This window comes from Macrosteles quadrilineatus, unplaced genomic scaffold (genome assembly GCF_028750875.1).
Source record: "Macrosteles quadrilineatus isolate MER2022 unplaced genomic scaffold, UCM_ALF_1.0 Scaffold_9__3_contigs__length_116548681, whole genome shotgun sequence".
Taxonomy (NCBI): domain Eukaryota; kingdom Metazoa; phylum Arthropoda; class Insecta; order Hemiptera; family Cicadellidae; genus Macrosteles; species Macrosteles quadrilineatus.
Genome location: NW_026542602.1, coordinates 72920895 through 72943471, shown reverse-complemented (window position 1 = coordinate 72943471; position 22577 = coordinate 72920895). Strand labels below are relative to the sequence as shown.

The window sequence follows — 22577 nt, the reverse complement described above, 5'->3', positions numbered from 1 at the left end:
GATAATATGAGAAATTTTACTACGAATTTAATGAAACCCAATCTATTTACAGAATATTTTACTGCAAAAATTGACCTTAAATAGAGTTCAAGTTTTACATAAACAAAGATGGGATAGATCCACTGATATTAGACGTAAAGACCCACTTAGGGACTGTAACAAGATGATTTGCTTCTCAACACCACATTCACTATTAGAGAAAGAATAATTTAAAGTACACAGAATAATAAAAGGAAAAATCCAATGAAAATCAATGCATCTTCAATAGCGATACATTTTTGGCTTTAACGTAAACAGGCAAAGGTCAGTGACAGCAATAAATGACTACTTGTTCCACGACTTGATGATTCAACATAACAGGTCAATGACAATGCAGTGTAAACAGCTGATCTGAGCATATGTTTGGTTATCAGCTGTTGCACCAATGCTGTGCAGTGAAAACGATCTTCTAGCACAGTTTAGCAGTTTTCAGCTTTGACTATAGAGTTAAGGAAGTCAATGTTGCTGATGACAGTAAATAAAATTAACCTTCATAAACTAAATAGTGATGGTACATTTGATGAACGTTTAGGAAAGCCATAGCTTAAGAGGGATATTAGAGTAAAAACTGTATTTATTGTTGCCAATACAAGAACAACTACAGTGTATTCTTTTTCCTACAGTTACCTAACAATGTGCATGTTCTCTCACTGATTTGAGAAAGCAAAGTGGCCAATTCGCTCATCAGTGAGACAATGTTAACATTGTCTCACTCTAATTACTTTGTCTCACTCCAGATTTGCAACGTGAAGGCACGAAATAGTGTACGCGTAACATGCAGGCAACGTCGTATGCGCGCGAAATACGTTGGCAGCACTGGCTGTAAATCAGCTGGTCAGCTGTTGTACTGTTGTATTCGTCACTTCACATTAAATGTTATATTAAAAGTTCACTTCTGTGTAAAAATAGGTTATGTTTCTTCACCAATTTATTTATTTTATGGTAACTGTAGGAAAAATATAATGTGCAACTCGAGTTCAAAGTACAATTGCCTCACTCGAGAAACCATTCCTCACTCGCCTACGGCTCGTGAGTAAGGATATCTCTCGAGTGAGTCAATTGCTCACTTTTCTCACTAGTTGCACAAATAACTATTCTCTGTACCTGGGAACCAAAGTTAACAAACTCGGTAATAACAGTGACAATCTTCCGTAGTCATGTACAATAGAAATGCAGTCCTTTTATCTAGTGGTTTCTCACGACGAATCCATTAAACGGCAAAGACTTGCTGTAAGACTTCCTAACAAGGCCTCTCCATCGATGTAATAACTCCCTAGTAGAGTAGGGTGAGTATACAGGGCGAGTTTTAAATGAGTTTCCCCTTACTTTTTTCTACATTTTTTAAGATATCAACTCCAGACCACGTCAGATCATTGTAGAATAGTAAGTACTTCATTTTGACTGGGTATACATTTTTGGCTGCCATCTTGGATCCGCCATATTGGATACAAAAAAATTTCAAATGTAAAGGTAGGGTTGTGGCCCATCTTTTCAAACTAAATTTTTACGCTGAATACAAAGCTGCAATCTGTTGTTCAAAATATTAATCCGTTAAAAAGTTATTAGGAGTTTTTGAAACTAATTTTTGCATACATCTTAATGGCCGAAAATTGATAATTTGTTAAAAGTCTTAACTATCTATATAAACTATATATCAGTAGTCTTAACGTCATATAAAAATGTGTACAAAACTTGTTTTTGAATATTTCTAATAACTTTTTAACGGATTAAGATTTTGAAAAACAGATTGCAGCATCGTATCCAGCGTAAAAAAATGGTTTGAAAAGATCGGTCACAACCCCACCTTTACATTTGAAAATAATGGCCATGTTTCAAAAATGGCGGCTGAAGGACATCGATGGGCCTCTCAGAGTACATATGTTACGCTCAATAATACTAGAAATGCCCACAACCCGACATGGGCAATCACTTTTGCTCGCATCACCTTGTGGGTATTTTGGATTTGCTCAATCACCGAAGAACGTTTCGACTTCGGCATTTGAGTAAATCAGTAAATCACAACGCGTGCTTCGGCCAATGTCCGACTAAAACGCTCACTCCGCGACGTGGGTAAATTTCACACTTTCCGCATCGTGAAGTGGGTAAAGTCCGAATTCGGAGTTTGAGTGTAACATATACTTAACGTTGAAACAGGAGAAAAACAAATATAGGCCTATAGTTAACCGTATATTTTAATTGACCAAATGCACTGAATTTAGAGAAAATAAATATAATTAAAATGCACGTTTAAAAGGATTAATTGACCAAGTCAACACATATTCTTCGTTTGTCAAAACTGTGGAAATACTGTAACCAATTAATTAGGTTTTTACTCATAAGACAATATTCAATTGTTTTTATTTAGTTTAGGTCCCGCATTCATAGCTTACTAGGGAACCCGTGCGGCTCAAATGAGCCGCATGTTGCAACAAAGTTTTTCCAGCATTGAGAGTTGAAGAACACTGTCTCACTTACTGATAACCTGGGTTAAGTAATTTAAGTTGGGTCATTTTATTTCTTCGATTTGAGACATCCCCATAAATCAAAACAATTTCTCCGTAGACAATCCAGATAAGTGGGGTGATATCAACCATTTCATGTGCTCTATTTTTTACCCACAAACTCTGGGTTACTAACTGGACAGCCATAATCTGCTTTAAATAGGCTAAAGCAGCAACACCATTGAAAGTTGGTTAACGTATATTAACGTGTTTTCTGTCAGTGACAGTATATGTCCCGCATCAGAACGTTCTCACGTTGTTCAGTGGAGTTTCTCTTAATACCTGTCCCAAATTTTTGAAAGTATGGATTCATTTGTCGAAATAGGTTGGAGAACCGTGACAACACTATGTGGTTCGTATATTTTTTCACTTCCAAAGTAAGTTGCATAGCAGAACTGGCTAATATTATCACCAAATATATCAACCAAGCAATATATCACCAAAGTGAATGTGTATCTGGATGGGTATCTGTTAGACCAGACCTCTCTTTTTCTACTCTCATTATACGCATAAGATGTTAATTACTGTATTAAATGTCTCCTCCTCCTATTTCAACATTTCATCTTTGAACTTGAGGAATTTTCTGTTCTTCCAAACAAAACTGATTAACTGTTTTACTTGGTCTTAAAAACAGCTGTTTTTTGTTATTAAATTTGTTCTGTGTATTTCTTATGGGGAAACCCCGACCTTTGAGAGGGTCTCACGCCCTCAAGAGTAGGAATTTCAAAATTATAAAACCTTATTGCAAAACTACATATTCAGACGAATCTTTTGACACCTTAAACGTTGAAATTGGTCTACAAATAAGGGAGGAGTTGCGTTAACAAAAAACAGCTATATATGTATAGATAGATAGATAGATATAATGATTTGATAATCAGCTTAAATGTAATAAATAATAAAATAAATAATAAAATAAATAATAATAAAAAATAAAAAAAAATTAAAAAAAAAATAATAATTAATAAATAATATGGTAATTGTTTATTAGACTCCTAAATATATACGTATATATTTAATTGGGTTGTTGGGTGCTTCTATGGCTTTGACCATACAGTAAATAATTATGTACTAATCTTTGTTATAAAGGTATTTTTTTGTTTGTTTCCTACACAAATTTACTTACTGTTGTAAACTTGTAAGAGTTTTCAACAACGGAACTATAATTATGTTTCGCTATTTACGCCTTCACATGGTTTCTTGCAACGCGCACACCAACCAGTACTGCGTAGGTTTTCACTTATTGAAGGCGAAACATTACATCTGTCTTTACATTTAGTTGGGTCTATAATACGACAATACTGTACCATCTCGTTACTATTGTTCTTTGTCATTAAGTAAGCATTTCGTTACTTCTTTGTCTACATTCTTTTGATAATTCGTTATGAGTATAGTTGTTATTGTAATAATCTATGTGATAAAAGTTGTATATAATCTTTGTGTGCATCATTAGGAATTTTATTGTGGTATCTAAAATATCGTAACCGCTCATAAATTCTTTTATAATTCATCAGCTACTTTACTGGACAAATGAAAAAAAAAATACTGATTAGATCGTATATACTAAATAAGAAACAGCTCGACCAAAGATGAAATTGCAATGACAAAATTGTACGTATTCATGCTTTTGTAAATGTTTTTCACTGACAACACGACATGAGCAGGTCGTTGACAGCGTAAAATATTATTTAGATTAACAAATATTTCGTTTTGCAATTTATTGTTACAAGACGACCAGACAATGAGTAGTCAGAAATCTACTGTTTTCCTGTATCGTTACATTATTTTGTACTGTAAGTTTTTGGATTATTTGCTTACAATCATTGTTAAGTGATTATAATAATTAACTGTAAACCCATAAATTTCATATAAGACCTTTATAAGCTATTGGAAATTTACCACCCCAATTCCACCTCATTAGAACCAAGAACCAAGAATTTACAAAATGTACTTTTTGTATAGTTGTCATCAATACATAGTTAGGATAAGAAGTCTCAATGCTCCACTACAGTGCATAGCCTATTAATTTAGGCCTAAAAGATCCAATAATAATAATTTAAAACAATGATGTAACAGACGTACATCCAATCAGAACACTAAAAACTAATATGAGACATAAACAATCGACTTTACCTATAAAATTATTATGGTTACTTTAATACAACTCGGTAAGATAATGAAAATGCGAGGTACAAATTACTTAGCATTGGTTCGGAAAACGGTCAAAAACCCGGTCGAAATTTATTTTCGTTGCTTTTGAGCCTTAACACTATAAGATTAACAGATTAAGATAAGAGAGGTGATATACTTTCTTACTTACCCACTTTACTGGTCAGCATACATAAAAAAAACATAACAATCTTTAAAATCACACAATAATTACACATAATAATAATACGTGAAGTCTACAAAGACATGTAAATATTCTTTACCTATCATTTGACTGATTATTCATGCACTGATTATAACTCGCAAAAACGTTGATTCGTACACCTTTTCACTTTGCCGCCCTCTTTTTACTTTCCCGCATTATATTTTTACCTATGAATTCTTAACTTTAAAAACTCAAAGGGAGCTCGTTACTGTTAGAATGTATGCGTGAAAACAATATGGTAACACTGGCTTTAAATGGTAAAAACTGAAATATTCGCATATTTACTGTGGCATTGTTTATGTATGACAACCTGTAATATCATAGTGAGGTTTAGAGCATTATTTTTATTTTAAATAGATAGCCTTACAAGTAGTCATAGAGATTACAGTGTTACGCCATTTATTATTGACGAAAAAAGCTACAGTAAGAATGCTCAGTTATGTCTTTAGAATATTACAGTTGAGCGCGTTTTTAAAAGTTTGTAGAACTTACGGTAACTTTTATTCAGTCCAATAAATGTTTGGAATAATTGAATCAACTTTATTGCAGTCTAGAAGCTTTTTGTAATTAGTACTATTTAGTACTATTTTTTTAAATAAGTTCTTCAGCTTTTTCATAACCAATTGATTAGCTTTAAATTGTGCAAGATCGGTGTATAATACATAGCTAAAATTTGTCTTGCGAGTCTCCTAGCCCACAAGGAAGTGAAGGTACAAATTAGTTAACTTAGCTTAACAACTTTTTAAATATTATAAGCCAAGTCATTACCTAACTAGGTCATATTTCACAATAGTAGGTTTTTTAACTTTACATAGTACTGTAGTTAAAACTTGCTAATTGGCGAAAGTGTGAGATAGCATCACAAATGGGTCGACAAAAGGAGAATCTTCTAAACAAGACTCACGTAGGTCTTTATCTGTATTTTTGAATTTCTAAACCCGCTTGAATATCCAACAAATCATTTTATAATAACTTAAATTTTAATTTTTTAAAGTTTATTTCGTGTGGTTTGGTTTGTGTCCGTTAAATTTGTCTATGAAGGAAACAAAGCTTAATACACTTGTTTAGTAAGCATAATTATTGGAGTAGGCCTACTAGAGAATAAAGCAATTCTGAAACATTCTCTTAAGTTCCCATTTTAGTTATAGGTATGAACCTACTTGGTCTCGTATAAGAAATACAACAATTCATCTTATGAAACAGTTTACTTATACACACATTATGTGTTACAATTACTTTTGAAAAAATATGTGTGTTACACTACATCGATGGTTACACTATGTGTTACATTTAAGGGGAATAGAAGTAACAAGGGTTATTAAAGTTAACTACAAATCGGTCCTTGGATAGTTTAAAATATAATTATCGTATCAAATTTGGGTGATCGTACGGGAATTTAATCAAATATTTATAAACAATATGAAATATTAAGTCGAAATTTGCAGTTTGGTCTCATTGATTTATTTATTTAAAGTAATTCATTTAGGTCTTGATTACCCAAAATGGTGGTTCAATCAAAGGAATGTTATTGTATTTTGCATAAATAGTTTATGGTTGTATATGTTTTCTAAGAAATCTTTATTGTTCCTTTTTTATTATTTTTGATCAGCATCGTACTTGTTATTAAATTAGGCCTACCTGAAAGGACGAAAACACGTTAAATAACACTTGTAATAAATATATTTACAATTATACTGTTTACTCTAAAGACAGTATACATGAATGGTAAGTGGTTATCGATTTCGATTGGACACTCTAATTGTCATGAGAATTGAAATAACAATACCATAAGACATACTAGGATCAAGTTATTAGGGTCTATTATTTGAAATGTTTCACTTTAATCCTATCTATGTATGTATATGGAGAAAGTATTGTTTTAGTTTTTTTTTTATTTTTTTATTTATTTGAGTTTTGATTAGATATATCCGTTTTGGACCCACCTGAACTCAAAAAGTTTCAAAATGATGTCCGTCCGCGCGCGTGTGCAAGTCTGAATGTAACAGAGCTGCAGACCACACCTGCAGTCCGATTTTGAAATTTGGTAGGTAGGTACTAATCTACGGTATCTCCAAGTGCTTTATTAATTTTTTATTTAAAATTTTTAATGGGGATTTTAGCAGAAACCCATAAAATAACGACATTTTTTTCGCAAATGGTGTGAACGATTTTAATAACATTTTAGTATGTTATAGTCAATAAAATTCTGAACAAAATAATACAAATCCTTTTTCCGTAAAAATTATGGATAAAAAGTTATTGGAACTTATGTTATTCTCTCATTACAACCCCTTAAAATAAAAAAATTCAGATTTTAGGAAAAATCAGGTTTTGATTAAAATTAATGTGTTGTGGTTCTTATAATTCTAAACAAAATTGTGTAAACCCCCATTGCTGTAACAAATAACGTTCACAAGTTATTGCAACTTATATGAATTTTCATATGAAATGTCATAGGTACTTCCACTACTTACCCATTATAAAGGTTGTTGACAAGCTAAATGGGAGAAAATATGTGTCGTATTGCTGATAACAGTTTAACTAGGAATGTTATTATGCATTTTATGATTCGCAAGCAGCTTTCTGACATTGGGATTAGTCACGATTTATGATAACATTCGCACGTCGAACCACTCGACCCGAACACTTAAAATTATCTCAAGGACAGAATACTTGAGGTTCATATAGTAATGGGATCTTCACTCTCATTTTTATTTGTTAATTCCTCCGATATCTCTAGTAGGTTTTATGTGAAGTTACCCTGCTGAGTGTGTAACGTAAAATTTACAATACGGTTAACCTTGAAAGTGATTATTTTCACTATTTATAAAATTATAATTCCTGAGTATTCAAACATACGCATTGTTATTTAAATACAGCATGACTACTAACACTGCGACAAAGTCTATAGCAATATTTTTTGCAAGGCTGAACAAACTACTACGAGTAATTTGACTATACAATTTACCTGCTAAAGCAATCAGTATTTGTATAATTTGCAATCCCACATGTATGTAGATTTTATTGAGTTGCGTCCACACGTTCGCTCAAATTGGTTAATAGACTTTTCCAAATCCGTTTAATAGTCCAGTCAAGGAATGAGGTGTAGAGTGCGTGAGCAGGTAACTAAGCGATTCCTTCAGAAACTTGTTCAGGGGGCTTAGGGTGTTAACATACCAAAAGTCCTGACTCCTAGGTGGTGAGCCAGGGGGTGGAGGGGGGGAAAAGGGGGGGAGAAAGGTGCGCATTTTGGGTTTTTTTATTATATCTCGAAAACTATCAACTTTTTGTATACTATAGTAAATTATAAAATTGAAGAAGATTAAATTTTCTACAAGAAAAGTATATAATGTGTTTATTTTGGTTCAACAGATTACGAGTTATAACTTATTTAATTGATATCTTATTAAAATACTCCTTCCATAAGAAATACATGTAAATTAGTATGCGAAATGGGGCAAATCCTATCCGCCCAAAGGAAATATAAATGATATTCTGGAAATCTTGACAAAATTTCCAGTAATTTGACACTTTAATCATTAAAATTGATCCAAAATTAAGGCGAGGGCGAGGTAACAAAATGTCGAGTTTTGGTGTTTTTTTTATTGGAAATATAAAAAAAAAACCTTAAATCATCCCATTTTTAAACGCTCACCCTCGCTTTAATTTTTGACAAAATTTCATGATTAAAGTGTCAAATTACTGGAAATTTTGTCAAGATTTCCAGAATATCAGTTAAATTTCCTTTGGGCGGATAGGATTCGCCCCATTTCGCATACTAATTTACATGTATTTCTTATGGAAGGAGTATTTTAATAAGATATCAATTAAATAAGTTATAACTCGTAATCTGTTGAACCAAAATAAACACATTATATACTTTTCTTGTAGAAAATTTAATCTTCTTCAATTTTATAATTTACTATAGTATACAAAAAGTTGATAGTTTTCGAGATATAATCAAAAAACCCAAAATGCATACCTTTCCCCCCCCCCTTTTTCCCCCCTCCACCCCCTGGCTCACCACCTAGGAGTCAGGACTTTTGGTATGTTAACACCCTAAGCCCCCTGAACAAGTTTCTGAAGGAATCGCTTAGTTACCTGCTCACGCACCCTACACCTACTTTTGGATCATTCATTGACTGGACTATTAAATGCAATGCGATTTTTTGAATCATCATTGTTGTGATTAAACTTTCCACATTGACCCAGCATTGTTGAAAGTACGACATTTGATGTAAGTGACATTTAAAAGCATCAATAAGCTATTTGAAGGTTAAACATATACATTCTGAGGTATTTAGGTGTAGATTGATATCGTTGATATCACAGTCAACGTATTCGAACAGTTATATTTATATAATTGCTCAGTAATTTCCTTAGTCAATGGTAATACGGTACCGAACATGCTCAATACTATTCATCAGATAATTCCTGTAACAGTATATTATTCTGATTAAGTTCTATTAATCCATTGTTGTAATTGGTCCACAAGTTAATTGGTTTGCTGATCCAATTTGTACCTGTTTGGCTAGATTGATGGGGAGTCATCGCAGTAAAATTCGCCTGCTTCAAAAAATAAAAGGAAATTTACATTAAACAATTTCTTATACGTATCCATTAACTTCTTATGATATTTGGTTTAAATTAACAATACATCTAATTGCATTATTGTTAGAAAATAAACTTTAGCAAAGTATTCCAACCCGCTTAGGCCTATTCGGTCACTAGGTTGTTAACTTGATGGCACAGTACTGTATTTATTGACACCGCAGTTTTTCATCCACATGTTGTAGTATACTTTTATCATTGAGTAAATAAGACGTTTGCTTTGTTTGTTTCACTGAAGCTTGCGTACGTTTGTGTTGTTATTTTAATTTTGTTAGGAAATAAATTTTGTTATTTGATTTGATAATTATTTGGTTCACTGCGATGAATAAGGAGGTTGTTAATCAAGGACCTAGGCTATTCAGTGAGACATGACTAGTAAAACGAAACGGGCAGAAAAAATGAAATCTCAGAAATTAAAAGTTGATTAAGTTGAAGTCCAATGCTACACAAGGTATCATGAAGCCAATACGGTAACACAACCCTATATCTATAACTTGATCTTCTTTATGTAGATTATCTTCTCAATAGGTCTTCGGTGTCAGTTACTGAAGGCAACACGATCTACCAGAGGTCGCGGTGAATAGTTAGAAGTCGTGTTGGTCTCAGTAGAATAACGTTACGATACAAGGTCATGTACAGTATCTATAGTAAAACTATACCTGTGCTTAACACAGTCTATACACTATACTTTGGTAAGCCTTTACTTGCAACTAGTTATCAAGCGTGCTGTTGAATTGGAGTTTTTTTTTTATATTTGACTAAGAAGAGTAGTAAATGTCCCATTTACATGTCAAAAATATAGGCATTTTTTGAAGTTGAATTGAGAGAAAGACAGAGTATACTGATTTAAATTACTGATTTCTGTCAAATAAGCCAACCTTTCAGGCAAACTGACACGAAAACTTATTGTAAAATATAGCACATCAGCCACATCCATTAGGTATAACATTTCGAAAACTAACAAGGAAGTAGCATTTTAACAGCAACCCTGCGAGTGTCTCAATCGAAAATGCAAGAATCAAGAATCAAGAATCAAGAATTTTTATTTCCATAAAATGTGGTTACATTGCTGGAAAACGTCAGTCAACTATAGCTAAAAAAGAATAAAAACTAAAATAAGACAATGGTACAAGGTTTCTTACCAATATAAAGAATTACATTCCTGAAACTCTCCATGCAAAGAGAAGAGAAAAAAAAAAAAAAAAAAACAGCACACAGCACTCGGTTGAAAAACTAAAAAAAACTACTTACAAGTTCTTCTTTCAAATCAAAAAATTCTCTGTTTTTGTACAAAGGGTTTGCCAAAAGGAGCCCCTCAACACCTTTTCTAAATTTTGGGTCCGGCAGGTACCTTTGCTACCTTTCCGGCAGAATGCTATATTTAATTATTCATTTGGCTTCAACTGTTGCATTCGGATCAAATTTCTACTTTGGTATAAAATAGTTAGGCTATGCACTTTGCTCTCGCGTTACACATTATATTTTCCTACACTATAAAGCGTATAAGTAATTAGTCTTTCAAACAACACGTTTTAGGTTTGGTTGAATCCAAGCGTAGAACAAAATATAATGTAGGTGGCTGGAAAACGCTACACCAGCTGATCGTATTTGTAGTATCTGTGTTGCCAACTTATTTTCAAGCGTACACGAATTACGTGCCTAGTAAAAGCACACTGTATTGTGTTGTTTGGTTTTAATACTGGAGTGCGGCAAAGTAAGTAAATGCAACAATTACCTACTTTGCATGCTAATCAGTGCAACGAAGACCATTTTGTCAGGTAACTGTAGGAAAAGCATTGGGATAATTGTGATAAAAAATTGCTCAACATCAGATTAGCTGATCCTAAAGTTCAACATGTTCGGTTTGGATTCTAGATTTGCTATCTCTGTGCATGTCATGCGATACTGAACATGATACATGGTCTAGAGAGGGTCTGGCTTGATGAGCGTTTCATACTAGTCAAGGTCACTCGGTCAATACACGAAGCGACTAGCCTATTTGTCTCCGACCTCATCCATTGACACAACGGAAACGGAACTAGTTAGCAAGTCACCTTCATGACCCTGTCTGCTCCTTTATGAAGAGTAAACTGAACGGATACTTAGAAATATGCACAATTCACGTGCGGAAGCTGCAGAATACGTCGTGAACGACCTGGTAATGACGGTATGACCTGTAGTGGTCGTGAGTATAGTGTCTCCTAAAATAGTTTAGTTTACCAATGCCTAAAGCTTCCATCCGGTGTTTTTGGGATCGTCTTATTTTGATTTATCATTTTGGTAACAAGCAAGAACCAAAATAAACAAAATACTTTTTACTTGTGATTTGACATTGGTGTCATCAAAAATTGAAAACGAACTCACACATATAATAACAATATTATCAAATCTAACTTTTGGCAGATTTTTCACAATAACTGTTAATCCGAAGTCTTTATGATTAAACTTAAAGAATGTACTTTTTAGGTTTGGGATCCAGAGGAGCCGAAAGAAACTTTTTTTGTTTGTTTAAATAAAGAACATCGCTTATTATCATATCAAGTAGATTTTAGTTTAAAGTAACAAAGCCTATATATTACATGTTTATTTTAAAACACAACCAACACAACAGTTTTTCTTTATTTCTCGTTGCAGCAATACTACAAATCAAAGTAAAAAAGCACACATGTAAGGAAATTTTCTTATAAGCTAGAGTCCAGTTACCTTTTATTACGCAATGCCCCTACTTTTTTAGTTTGATTGTAAGCTGTCCCAATCTTATACAAAGAAAACGATAGTGAATACTCTAAAAGAATTTACATTCAAACAAAACTAAGACAAAAAGATTTGATAAATAAGTTTCTAAAAATCAATATATGCTTCTTTTATAGTCAATATTTTCATGTTTTTGGTTAATGTATTTTTGAAGCACAAGAAATTGCAACATAAGACCCTGATTGATGAAATTATGTACACAAACATTTCAATATACATTTATTGACCTGTAATTTAATTCGTATTATAAATTCATACGTTTCAAAACAGAAGAAAATCATCAATACAACTTATAATTTAAACTAACTGAATGCATGTTTTATAATTGTTAAGGTCAGCAGTTTTATAAAAGGAATTCAACCCTGTTCAAAGGCCGACATAAATAATATCTGCACAAGATTTCCTTGTGAAGTAAGGTAAAAGTCTTGCCAATAAGTTACTATCAGGTCCGTGAAGTTGGCGTACCCATATTAGCGTATCCACTTTTGATCATACCAATCGTTAGTTCATCGTTAGTTCTCGATAGTTCCCAAATTTTTTCGTTAGTTCTCAAAAGATAAAAAAGTTATAGCCGATTATAAGTGGGTACGCTAACTTCACACTTCCGGGTTCTAGCACGCGCCGTTTTCTGAGGAGAAATGTTTACATCTATATACCAATCGTTAGTTCTTCGTTAGTCCTCGATAGTTCCCAAATTTTTTCGTTAGTTCTCAAAAAATAAAAAAGTTATGAGGCATACAAAGTGGGTACGCTAACTTCACAATTGTACAATTTCCAGCGGGAACAGTTTTTTTACTATAAATGCCTATATCTATATACCAATCGTTAGTTCTTCGTTAGTTCTCGATAGTTCTCCAAAATTAACGTTAGTTCTCAAAAAATAAAAAAGATACGAAGCATAAAAAGTGGGTACGCCAACTTCACAGTTATAGAATTTCCAGCGGGCACAGTATTTTTACTATAAATGCCTATATCTATATACCAATCGTTAGTTCTTCGTTAGTTCTCGATAGTTCTCCAATATTTACGTTAGTTCTCAAAAAATAAAAAAGTTAAGAGGCATACAAAGTGGGTACGCCAACTTCACAATTATAGAATTTCCAGCGGGCACAGTTTTTTTACTATAAATGCCTATATCTATATACCAATCGTTAGTTCTTCGTTAGTTCTCGATAGTTCTCCAATATTAACGTTAGTTCTCAAAAAATAAAAAAGTTAAGAGGCATACAAAGTGGGTACGCTAACTTCACAATTGTACAATTTCCAGCGGGAACAGTTTTTTTACTATAAATGCCTATATCTATATACCAATCGTTAGTTCTTCGTTAGTTCTCGATAGTTCTCCAATATTTACGTTAGTTCTCAAAAAATAAAAAAGTTAAGAGGCATACAAAGTGGGTACGCACACTTCACAATTATAGAATTTCCAGCGGGCACAGTTTTTTTACTATAAATACCTATATCTATATACCAATCGTTAGTTCTTCGTTAGTTCTCGATAGTTCTCCAATATTAACGTTAGTTCTCAAAAAATAAAAAAAGTTAAGAGGCATACAAAGTGGGTACGCTAACTTCACAATTGTACAATTTCCAGCGGGAACAGTTTTTTTACTATAAATGCCTATATCTATATACCAATCGTTAGTTCTTCGTTAGTTCTCGATAGTTCTCCAAAATTAACGTTAGTTCTCAAAAATAAAAAAGTTACGAAGCATAAAAAGTGGGTACGCCAACTTCACAGTTATAGAATTTCCAGCGGGCACAGTTTTTTTTACTATAAATGCCTATATCTATATACCAATCGTTAGTTCTTCGTTAGTTTTCGATAGTTCTCCAATATTTACGTTAGTTCTCAAAAAATAAAAAAGTTAAGAGGCATACAAAGTGGGTACGCACACTTCACAATTATAGAATTTCCAGCGGGCACAGTTTCTTTACTGTAAATACCTATATCTATATACCAATCGTTAGTTTGTCGTTAGTTCTCGATAGTTCTCCAATTTTTTCGTTAGTTTCTCAAAAAATAAAAAAGTTATGAGGCATACAAAGTGGGTACGCTAACTTCACAACTATACAATTTCCAGCGGGCACCGTTTTCTGACTATAAATGCTTATATCTATACACCAATCGTTAGTTCTTCGTTAGTTCTCGATAGTTCTCCAATATTTACGTTAGTTCTCAAAAAATAAAAAAGCTACGAGGCATACAAAGTGGGTACGCTAACTTCACAATTATAGAATATCCAGCGGACACCGTTTTTTGACTATAAATGCTTATATCTATATGCCAATCGTTAGTTCTTCGTTAGTTCTCGATAGTTCTCCAATATTTGCGTTAGTTCTCAAAAAATGAAAAAGTTACGAAGCATAAAAAGTGGGTACGCCAACTTCACAATTATAGAATTTCCAGCGGGCACAGTTTTCTAAATAAAAATGCTTATATTTATATACCAATCGTTAGTTCTTCGTTAGTTCTCGATAATTCTCCAATATTTGCGTTAGTTCTCAAAAAATGAAAAAGTTACGAAGCATAAAAAGTGGGTACGCCAACCTCACAATTATAGAATTTCCAGCAGGCACAGTTTTTTTTAAATAAAAATGCTTACATCTATATACCAATCGTTAGTTCTTTGTTAGTTCTCGATAGTTCTCCAATATTTACGTTAGTTCTAAAAAAAAAATAAAAAAGTTACGAGGCATACAAAGTGAGTACGCTGACTTCAAAATTATAAAATTTCCAGCGGGCACCGTTTTCCGACTAAAAACACTTAAATCTATATACCAATTTTTAGTTCCATGCATTGTAATTTGATTCATCTTCACACAATGAAAATCAAAGTAACACTGACATTAGAATAACTAGAGAAAGGATTGCTTATCAGTTCCAGGATAGCGCTTATCTGTGATATCCGCAATAGTAGTTGCAGGTGTCACTCGGTTAGATTATTTTTTAGGAGTGATAATTTTGAGTACGTTATCAAAATGATTAACAGTTGAATATGTTCAGTTAATTAGAACATCCAAAAAAGACAACGCTTCCAAAAATTGGTTTTAGATAAGCAATGAAATCATATTTATACCTACTTAGTTGTGTGAAAAAGTGCATTTTATAAAAAGTCCATCATGGAAACAAAATAAACTATCCATCAAAATGAAAACCAGAGTCTGCTAAGTAAAATGGTATAAAGTAATTTATAAGCAGTAATTTATAAGTAATTTATTATTTGAATTGGATTAAGCAGATAAAATATGTACGATCAAAGAACTTCTGTTTGGTTAATTAAACTAATCGTTTGTATTGTTTGTATTTGTTTGTGTTCGGTATTAGTATTATAAAATTACATCATTAAACGTAACACTTTACGAGTGACAGTTGCACGGATCGAGACTGGAAGGTCATACGGACTTGAACAAACTGGAGACTGGAGTATAGTGGATGGAATAAATGTGTACAACACATTACTAGCATGGCGTATTGGGTATGGCGGGGTCGAGACAATATTTATTTAGTTGTATAGTAGTATACTGTAAGCATTTTTCGTTGAATGAAGGTGCGCGCTGGAAATCAGAAGCATTAAATAAGTTTATCTATTGATTATTGGCTATACGTATATTTATTTAATTTTTTTAGAACTAACAAAATAAATGAGTGAGCCCATCTTACGATTAGGCCTAATATTAAGATATAGGCACTTTTAGTCAGACAAGGGTGCACGCTAGGAATGATTTGGGTTTGAGGTTGGCATAACCACGTTTAAGACCTTCTTGCCATTTTATTTTTTAAGAACTAGTAATAATATTGGGGAACTAAGACGACATAACGAAGAACTAAAAATTGGTAAATAGATATAAGCGTTTTTAGTCAGAAAACGGTGCCCGCAGGAAATTTTATAAATTTAAAGTCAGCGTACTCACTTTGTACGCCTAGTAACTTTTTCATTTTTTTGAGAACTAACGTAAATATTACAGAACTATCGAGAACTAACGAAGACCTAACGATTGGTATATAGATATAGGCATTTATAGTCAGAAAAAGGTGCCCGCTGGAAATTGTATAATTGTGAAATTAGCGAACCCTCTTTGTATGCCTCGTAACTTTTTTATTTTTTGAGAACTAACGTAAATATTGGAGAACTATCGAGAACTAACGAAGAACTAACGATTGGTATATAGATACAGGCATTTATAGTCAGTAAACAGTGCCCGCTGGAAATTCTATAGTTGTGAAGTTGGCGTACCCACTTTTTATGCTTCGTAACTTTTATTTTTTGAGAACTAACGTAAATATTGGAGAACTATCGAGAACTAACGAAGAACTAACGATTGGTGTATAGATATAGCCTTAGCATTTATAGTCAGAAAACGGTGCCTGCTGGAAATTGTATAGTTGTGAAGTTAGCGTACCCACTTTGTATGCCTCTTAACTTTTTTATTTTTTGAGAACTAACGTTAATTTTGGAGAACTATCGAGAACTAACGAAGAACTAACGATTGGTATATAGATATAGGCATTTATAGTAAAAAAACTGTTCCCGCTGGAAATTGTACAATTGTGAAGTTAGCGTACCCACTTTGTATGCCTCTTAACTTTTTTATTTTTTGAGAACTAACGTTAATATTGGAGAACTATCGAGAACTAACAAAGAACTAACGATTGGTATATAGATATAGGTATTTATAGTAAAAAAACTGTGCCCGCTGGAAATTCTATAATTGTGAAGTGTGCGTACCCACTTTGTATGCCTCTTAACTTTTTTATTTTTTGAGAACTAACGTAAATATTGGAGAACTATCGAGAACTAACGAAGAACTAACGATTGGTATATAGATATAGGCATTTATAGTAAAAAAAATGTGCCCGCTGGAAATTCTATAACTGTGAAGTTGGCGTACCCACTTTTTATGCTTCGTAACTTTTTTATTTTTTGAGAACTAACGTAAATATTGGAGAACTATCGAGAACTAACGAAGAACTAACGATTGGTATATAGATATAGGCATTTATAGTAAAAAAACTGTTCCCGCTGGAAATTGTACAATTGTGAAGTTAGCGTACCCACTTTGTATGCCTCTTAACTTTTTTATTTTTTGAGAACTAACGTTAATATTGGAGAACTATCGAGAACTAACGAAGAACTTACGATTGGTTTATAGATATAGGTATTTATAGTAAAAAAACCGTGCCCGCTGGAAATTCCATAATTGTAGAGTTGTTGTACCCACTTTGTATGCCTCTTAACTTTTTTATTTTTTGAGAACTAACGTAAATATTGGAGAACTATCGAGAACTAACGAAGAACTAACGACTGGTATATAGATATAGTCATTTATAGTAAAAAAACTGTGCCCGCTGGAAATTCTATAACTGTGAAGTTGGCGTACCCACTTTTTATGCTTCGTAACTTTTTTATTTTTTGAGAACTAACGTTAATTTTGGAGAACTATCGAGAACTAACGAAGAACTAACGATTGGTATATAGATATAGGCATTTATAGTAAAAAAACTGTTCCCGCTGGAAATTGTACAATTGTGAAGTTAGCGTACCCACTTTGTATGCCTCATAACTTTTTTATTTTTTGAGAACTAACGAAAAAATTTGGGAACTATCGAGGACTAACGAAGAACTAACGATTGTTATATAGATGTAAACATTTCTCCTCAGAAATCGGCGCGTGCTAGAACCCGGAAGTGTGAAGTTAGCGTACCCACTTATAATCGGCTATAACTTTTTTATTTTTTGAGAACTAACGAAAAAATTTGGGAACTATCGAGAACTAACGATGAACTAACGATTGGTATGATCAAAAGTGGATACGCTAATATGGGTACGCCAACTTCACGGACCTGTTACTATCCGCATATGTTGGCTTTGCAAAATAGCCAGCGAGGGTATCGCGTCAGGTTTTTCCTGTAGAAACTGGATAATTTTTTCCAGTTTTTTTTTTCACTAAACGGTGACAGATACACCGGCAACTATATCGGAGCCTGCAAAAACCACCTAGTTAAGGTCGACCTGACTGTAGTATCTCAAGGGTGACATTACTTGTACAGCTGATTAGAACTCCCCTCAACGCATGTTTCGCGAAGTGATTTCCTCTGAGATCTGACGTAGGATCGTAGATACAATCTTAGCCTATAATCTCTACAGAGATCCTTTAATTTTGGGTTTTCCGTCGGCTTGCGGTACTTTCTCGGAAGCGAGGGGTCAATGAACTTAGTACAGTAATACTCTACGGGAAAGCCAATGCCAATATCCTCCGGTGTATATAGTTAATGAAGTGGCTTGGTATTGAATATTACGTAACATGCTGCAATGGAATAGCGTACGTGCTTTTTGCAAACTATATTGCGAGCTGGGCTCTGTGGGCCATACAGGTTCGCTTTAGTACAAAAAGGAGTTTGCAATTAATTTACCCAGAAAAATATTCTTTTGAATATAAAATTGGTTAATTTAAAAAGGTTTATCTCAAACATTTTATTTTGAAGTTTTATAAATTGATTCACATTTTACCTCTAAAAGTATTCGTTTATAAATTCCAACATTTATGCTAATTAATTGAAAATATAATTTTTAACTGTTGTAGATCAAATTACGACATTGGAGCCGTCCGCTGCTTAGACTCCCGTTCCTCCGTTTCCGCTTATCGCCCATTTATAAGGGGAACCGGGCAAGAAGAGTTGCTTATAAAAGGGACGAAATCCTTATAAAATATTTTTAACATAAGAAAGAGTTAGATAAGTAAAATAGCACCGTGTTTTTTTTAGCTTAACTTAATTATTAATGGAACCTATTTAAAGGTAAGTACGTAAACTAGAGGTAAGTACGTAAACACTCTTGAATACCTTACTCCTCTATTTTTAGTTTGTTAACATTAACGTTTTCTATTATTTGACCTGTTTAAGAATTAAAATTGTCTTTGTTTATCACCAAAATAACCTAAAAATGCGTACAAGGTTGCAACTCTTTTTAAACTGAGCATTTGTGTTGTTCTCCGTTCACGTGTAGTAGGAAATGAAAGTGCTGAATGAGTCCTAGTCAAAATAGTTAAGTTTATGGTGGAAAATATTGTATTCAACGAATTCATCAACCACGTTTTTAAGGTACACAATCGTCATACTCATAGTTATGTTTAGCCTCCCTTCATTTAACTAGGTTTTAATAACTTCACTCTATCTATCGCAGTTAGCTGAATTTACGTAAAACCACAAGTAACAGTCGAATTCGACGGGTTTCACCTAGTTAGGACAAATCTATGAATAAAGATCGTAAACAGGTTAAATCGTACCATAGAAACATACTACCGAAACATTTTTCATCTGATTTGATATAATATATCTTGCCCTAAATAACAATCTAATCTTTGGAAAAAAGCAAAATATTATCTGCAATAAATTTATCGTAGAGTAAGGTATGCATAAAAACATACATCTTGACATGTATATGCATGCATCCATGTAAGTCAAGTACAGTTATAATAAATAATAATGCGGATTAAACCTAAAGTAAAACCTTCTTAAAGGCCAACATTGGAGCATTTTTGTTTCGGTAAGAACACAGTATAAACATAGTCATTCATATGCATAGTACAAGAAAATAAACCGTGATTGTCTAATTATTGTCTGTACATAAACTGTACTATATAGGTAAAAAAAACTCACAATATATGACTGTAATTTTGTTTGACATGATTTTTAATTAGTCCTATAGATCCGAAAGAAATGATCGTAAAAGGAAATTTAATATGTTACAACTGAAAAATTGTTTTGTCTTACGTTGCATTCAAATCGATCTTTTAAACTAGGAAAAACACAACATCCAGTAGCAACAAAACTTTTGTAGGATTCATAGCTCAGACATTTTGTCTAGTTTTCTTAGTTTGATTTGTATTGTATTTTCGGCTATAAAAAACTAAATGAAAAATTGTTGAAATTAAAGCAGATTTTTAATGTTTTACAAAAACAATAGGCCTATTATGTCGTAAAAGTTAAACAACACTTTTTGTACGTTCAACTTAATAACGGTGAATGAGCATTTAGCTGCGTTTATGTTACAATTTAATAGCCAAATGCACAATAAAATGCTCAGTAGCAGGAAACTCGATGTATACAGTTTTAATTAGTAAAAACAATCTTCATATTGTTTCGCGTTCTTTTGATTTCATACAAATTTTACTTGGTCTTTTTTTATTTTTTCATATTAGTGATAAAACACTTTATTTTGTGAGAAATTATAGTCGGTTATTTATTGAAATATTACTCAATTGAAAAACCTATTGACATGCCCTTGATAACCTATTCGATGAACTATGCATTTAAATGCATCCACTGTCAGTTATAAATCAGCAATGCAATTGAATTTCGTAACGACCGTATTTGCGGTTTACAAATTCAGCAGATATTTTCTGTACACGCATTTTAAATTCTCATAGCATTTTAGGGATACACTCGACATTAGCTAGGAGATTTGCTTACATTGACAAATGCCATAGTATTATTTATCAAAAACTATGTTTCCAACAATTACCTAAAACCGTTTCAGAGAAAGGTAGAGACCATATTTGACCAGCAAGGTAGAAACGTTAACAATCAAGCATAGTTTACACAAACTTAGATTATAAAAATCTAGGATAGGCCTACTCATTCATACATGTAAAGAGAAAGAAAAACGTTGTAATCACCGCAGTCTAAGCACTTTAAAATAGATATGATTTAAATTGTTGTGCCCTATATTATAAAACCTTAAATCTTCTCTGGGGAGACGGAATGCATAGTTGTCTGTCTACTCTCACATAAGAACTAAAATGTTCTATATAAGTTTATCAACACACTTGATAAATGTCATACTCCTACCTTGTAATGTACATGTACAGTATGTACACGTTATAAGTCAGCTATATATGTCGTCGGAAGTCATCATTCTTTGGGATTGAACATGAGACGATACGTAATGGTTTACCCACGACATTTTGTAATGCACTTTTGTATACAATCTGTCTTTTAAATAATACTGCAAATGGTATTGTCAACTATCCTAAAGTCAGATAATCGAGGATCGTACAAATTTGAAGAATTTACTTAGTTACCTTGTCTAGAGGTTTGGGCTCCTTGACGTGGATACCTCCTATCTCCACCACCTGGGGACTAAGGGGGCGAGGGCCGTGCAAGGCGTGGTGAGTGTTGACCATCAACAGGGAGGTGTTCCTGGCCAGGACCTCCAGGGGAGGCAAGGAGTCGCCGAACATCTTCTGGGCAATCCTTTCTGACCGAGGGTTGTAGACGAACCGGTAAAGGAACTTGGAGCTCAGCAGTTGATAAGTATTGTACACCCTCTGCCAGAAGTTCAAAGCCCCCATTTTGGGGGAGAACGCATTCGGGACGTAAGCGGGGTTGTCTGGATTTCCAAACCGTGCGTTTCCCCACGGAAGAATCGTACAAGAGCTCATCGCGATGATTGGAGCTTTAAATTTATGACCGAACCCGAGGAAGACGTCACTGTTCCACAATTCAGTGATTACGAGATCAAAATGTTTGTCACTTTCCAACAACCCCTTAACGTCGGGGTGTGTGAAGGCGCGTTCTGTCTCGGGGATCTCCGAGATGAGGAACATGTGGTTGTCGACGAACGTGGCCGGAGTGTGCGGGAACATCGTGAAGGTGATGTCGTTGAAGAAGATCCTCTTGAAGTCTCTGAGACTGATGTCTGTGTAGTTGCCGACCACGCTGGGCTGTGGGAAGCTGTTAACCACGGTGACGTCATGTCCACGCTTAGCCAGGGCGAGCAGCAGGGGTTGGAACACGTCGAAGTGACTCTTGGACACGGTGGGAAACACGGCGAGGATCCTGCTGGGACTGGACGGCTGGGAGAGGGCCACGAGGGCGAGGGCGAGGAGCACGGGGCAGCGAGGAGGTGCATGCATGATGAGCGCTCCGGGGAGACTACTACACTAGGCTATCGCGGTACTACTGTCCCCACCTCACACTAACACACACACACACTGAACACTGCACACTGCTACAGCACTGCACAGTAATGTAGGTCAAGTCTACATTATCAGCAATGATCAGCAAATAGATATCGTGCTCGTCGCGATAACGTTTGCAACGTTAAGTTCAAGTTTACTTAATCAACACTCAGCGCATCACAAAACAATAAATATTCAAAGAAAACCACTTTTTCGTTAAAAAATATTTGGACAAAAACCAAATCTTGTATAAACTTTGTTTAATTCGCAATGCAATAACTAATTTTAATTCATAACATGAAACCATATTAGTACAGGTAAAATAATACAAAAAC

At 33.8% G+C, this 22577-nt stretch overlaps 1 protein-coding gene across 1 annotated transcript in view; it reads right to left on the bottom strand.

Moving 5' to 3' along the window:
- The window catches only part of LOC129002100 (UDP-glycosyltransferase UGT5-like), a 31716-nt gene extending 9451 nt beyond the window's left edge, over window positions 1-22265 (bottom strand). Inside the window, exon 1 of the mRNA XM_054429654.1 lies at window positions 21364-22265. Coding sequence (XP_054285629.1) covers window positions 21364-22197 — 834 coding nt within the window. The 5' untranslated portion in view covers window positions 22198-22265. The remainder of the gene's footprint in view (window positions 1-21363) is intronic.
- Between the last annotated feature and the right edge of the window lie 312 nt (window positions 22266-22577).